We start from the raw sequence: 3652 nt of genomic DNA on the forward strand, positions 1-3652 counted from the left end.
CGATTACCGTAACGGTTCGTGGCCGCTATGCTACGCTTGTCCTCTATAGTGTCGTTATTGGCCGCTATTGACTACTATGATTTGACCAACAAAATATAATGAAAAAATGACTTGGGATGAAATTAAGCACTATAATTCAAGGATTTACATTGAAAGAGAGGAAAAAAAAATAAAGAAACCCCAATCCCAATTAGTGAAAATTTAAATATGTCTGAAAAAAAATAAAAATGAAAGAAAGAATGTTACCAACATTAGAGTAATGGGTAATATAATTGGCTTAATTGGTAAGGGGTAGACTTACCTACAATGTTATGGGTTCAACTTTTACTTCAAACATAATGATCGTTTTAATGGATGATCTGTAAATATATTTGTTAATGATGATCGAGCTTTGAGATCTTTTTTAACCCGGTGAACCTCTGAATTGCAACTCATCCAATTTATTTATTTTTATCAAATAAAGGTGTAATGTCGAATATGGAAGACAAATTTACTCCCCCTCTCCCAATCTCTCATCTGTCTCTAGTTTCTTTATTTTATTCAGTTTGGCAATGTACTCCCTCATTTATATTATATATGCGTATATCTATTTCTCAGCTATATTTTTCACTTAACTACTGCTATAATTTTCTTCTTTTCTTTAATCAATTTCTCCTATAGAGAAAATAACAAAGAACCAAACCAATGTTATTTAATATGTTTTTGTAACCGGGTGATTGTTGAACTAAAATAGGTTGCGCACACTAAAACAAATAGGTATCAATAAATAATGTTAAAATAGAGTGATGTTAACTTACGTCATAATAAAACATATTAAATAACTTAAAAGTAAAAATATTTTCTAAAGTTTTGTGCATTCAATTTATTACAAAATATTCTCTCTATGGCATATAAGGATATGACAAGAAAAATAAAATACAAATGTAATGACATATCAATAAGTGATGGTAAGTTATAACCCCTCAATCGTTAGGTTTCAAAAAATTAATTGTTATGACATACGGAATAAGGTGCAGTAAAATCAATGTTGTGCGTTGATTATGTATGTTAAAATATAATCTAATGATGGAAAATCTAATCTGAGCGAAAGGACACGCTTTCACAGCTCAAATTATACATGCTGAAAAGAAAGAAGGAATAAAATTAGAGGACCTCCTTATACCTCTCATGAACACAACTCATTCTCTGATGACACCTAAAAAATTAGCGCACTCTTAGTTTACTCCTTTCAATTGTTTGTTACCAATATTTCCTTTCTTACCATATCACCACATTCTCTTTCTTATCCCGTAACAACACCATCACCCTTGGCCCTTTTCGGCCCTTAATGGTCAGAGATGGTGCTGTTAATTATTATTAATAATAATAATAATATTATTATTTATAAAAATAATAATAATAAGGAGAAAAGGACAGAAGAATTACATTTATGTAGAGGAATCCAACCAATAACAATACCCTCCTAATAAGAATAAGAGACATCTTGCAGATTTTTGCTCTATCTTCGTCATTATCTCCTCATAATTAGTGTTAATGGGCGCGCACTCTTATTTAATTGTGCGCGCACCTGCTGCATTTAATAATGTCAAGTTCTTGGTTGTTATTATGGTATTATTACTACATTCATGCACAAACATGTCAATGTCATCTTCAGATGCTGAGGCCCTATTGAAGTTCAAGGGTTCATTGACAAATGCGGTAGCCCTCAGCAGTTGGGATCCATCCATAAACCCAAAACCACCGTGTCAAGGAACCATTCCGAATTGGGTGGGCTTGTTTTGTTTGAATGATAGGGTGTGGGGGTTACGCCTTGAGAGCATGGGATTAACCGGAAATATTGATTTGGCATCTCTTGCTTCAATGCCGGCATTGCGAACACTTAGCCTAATGAATAATACATTTGTTGGTCCCTTGCCCGACATAAAGTTGTTGCCCAATTTGAGGGCCCTTTACCTGTCCTATAATCATTTCTCCGGACAAATACCCGATGATGCATTTGCAGGTTTGCCTAGGTTGAGGAAAGCGCATTTGTCTAATAATGAGTTCACCGGTAAAATTCCATCAACTATTGCTACCTTGCCTATTATTGTCGTCCTTAGGCTTGACTCAAACAAGTTTCAAGGTGAAATCCCCAATTTTCGAAACAAGAATAGTTTGAAAGTTATCAACTTATCTAACAACGAGTTAGAGGGTCCTATACCACCTAATCTAAGACACTTCGACGCCTCCTCATTTAGCGGAAACGCACTTCTATGTGGGCCTCCTTTGATGAATCAATGTCAATTACCTGCAGCAGGAAAGGAGACTGGTACTCTATCCAATCTGCTCGTTATGAAAACATCACTTATTGTGATTTCAATAGCATTTTTAGTAGTCATTGTGGTTTCAATATTTGTCATCTTTCGTTTGAAGTCCCAGAAGAAGCAGTTAGATGATGAACACCATTCTTCTATGATTTCAACATTCCATGCGCAGGCCTCCAAAAAATATGTTAAGCCTCCTGTAGTTTATGTGAAAACCAAAAGCTTGGCCGAACATTATGATCCCGAAAGTCCTAAGCATGATCGCCACAGTCATGGACATTCCAAAAAGGGGGAACAAGGCAAGCTTATATTCCTTAGGCAGGATGGAATAACGTTTGATTTACAGGATTTGCTAAAGGCGTCTGCTGAAATTCTAGGTAGTGCCTCATTTGGGTCATCGTATAAAGCGGTGATTTTGGACGGACTTAAGTCCGTGGTTGTCAAAAGGTACAAGCAGATGAACAATGTACCGAGAGAAGAGTTCCATGAGCACATGAGAAGGTTAGGAAACCTTAACCACCCCAATGTTCTACCTCTCATTTCTTATTACTATAGAAGAGAAGAGAAGCTTTTGATCTCTGGATTTGTTCACAACGGTTGCTTGGGTAGTCATCTTCATGGTATGTATGTATGTATGCATGCATGCATGTATGTAAATAACTAAATCCATATGAATTAATTAATTAATTAATGTTTACATTACAGGTAACCACAACTATGAGAAGCCAGGACTTGATTGGGGAACCCGTTTGAAAATAGTGAAAGGTGTAGCAAGGGGTTTGTCTTATCTATACAGTGCACTCCCAAGTGTGATTGTACCTCATGGTCATCTAAAATCTTCGAATGTACTTTTAGATGAATCTTTTGAGCCCTTGCTCACTGATTATGCCCTAAGTCCTGTTATAAACCTTGACCACGCCCAACAAATAATCATGCCTTACAAATCCCCAGAGTATGCTCAACTGGGTCGTATTACAAAGAAAACTGATGTGTGGAGTTTTGGGATTCTAATATTGGAGATACTAACGGGTAAATTCCCAGAGAACTATATTACACCAAGGTATAATAGTGATTCTGACTTAGCAAGTTGGGTAAATATGTTAATTACTGAGAAGAGGACAAGTGAGGTATTTGACGTTGAGATGGGAGGAATCGGAACTAGTAAAGCTGAATTACTCAAACTATTAAAGATTGGTCTAAGTTGTTGTGAAGAGAATGTTGAAAGAAGGTTGGACATCAAAGAGGCTCTTCAACAGATTGAAGAATTGAAAGAAACAACAATTGATGGAGGAGAATACTCTTCCTCCCTTATCACCTCTACCGAAAGGGATGCTTACAGAGCTGTGTGA

The 3652-nt window shown here is 36.1% G+C and overlaps 1 protein-coding gene across 1 annotated transcript; it reads left to right on the forward strand.

Annotated features, from left to right (window-relative positions):
* Positions 1-1635: 1635 nt before the first annotated feature.
* Positions 1636-3652, forward strand: LOC25488030 (pollen receptor-like kinase 4). The gene is made up of 2 exons (XM_013610209.1): positions 1636-2923; positions 3009-3652. Exons 1-2 carry the CDS (start codon positions 1636-1638, stop codon positions 3650-3652), a joined length of 1932 nt encoding a protein of 643 aa, XP_013465663.1.

The sequence above is a fragment of the Medicago truncatula genome, chromosome 2 (genome assembly GCF_003473485.1).
Source record: "Medicago truncatula cultivar Jemalong A17 chromosome 2, MtrunA17r5.0-ANR, whole genome shotgun sequence".
Taxonomy (NCBI): domain Eukaryota; kingdom Viridiplantae; phylum Streptophyta; class Magnoliopsida; order Fabales; family Fabaceae; genus Medicago; species Medicago truncatula.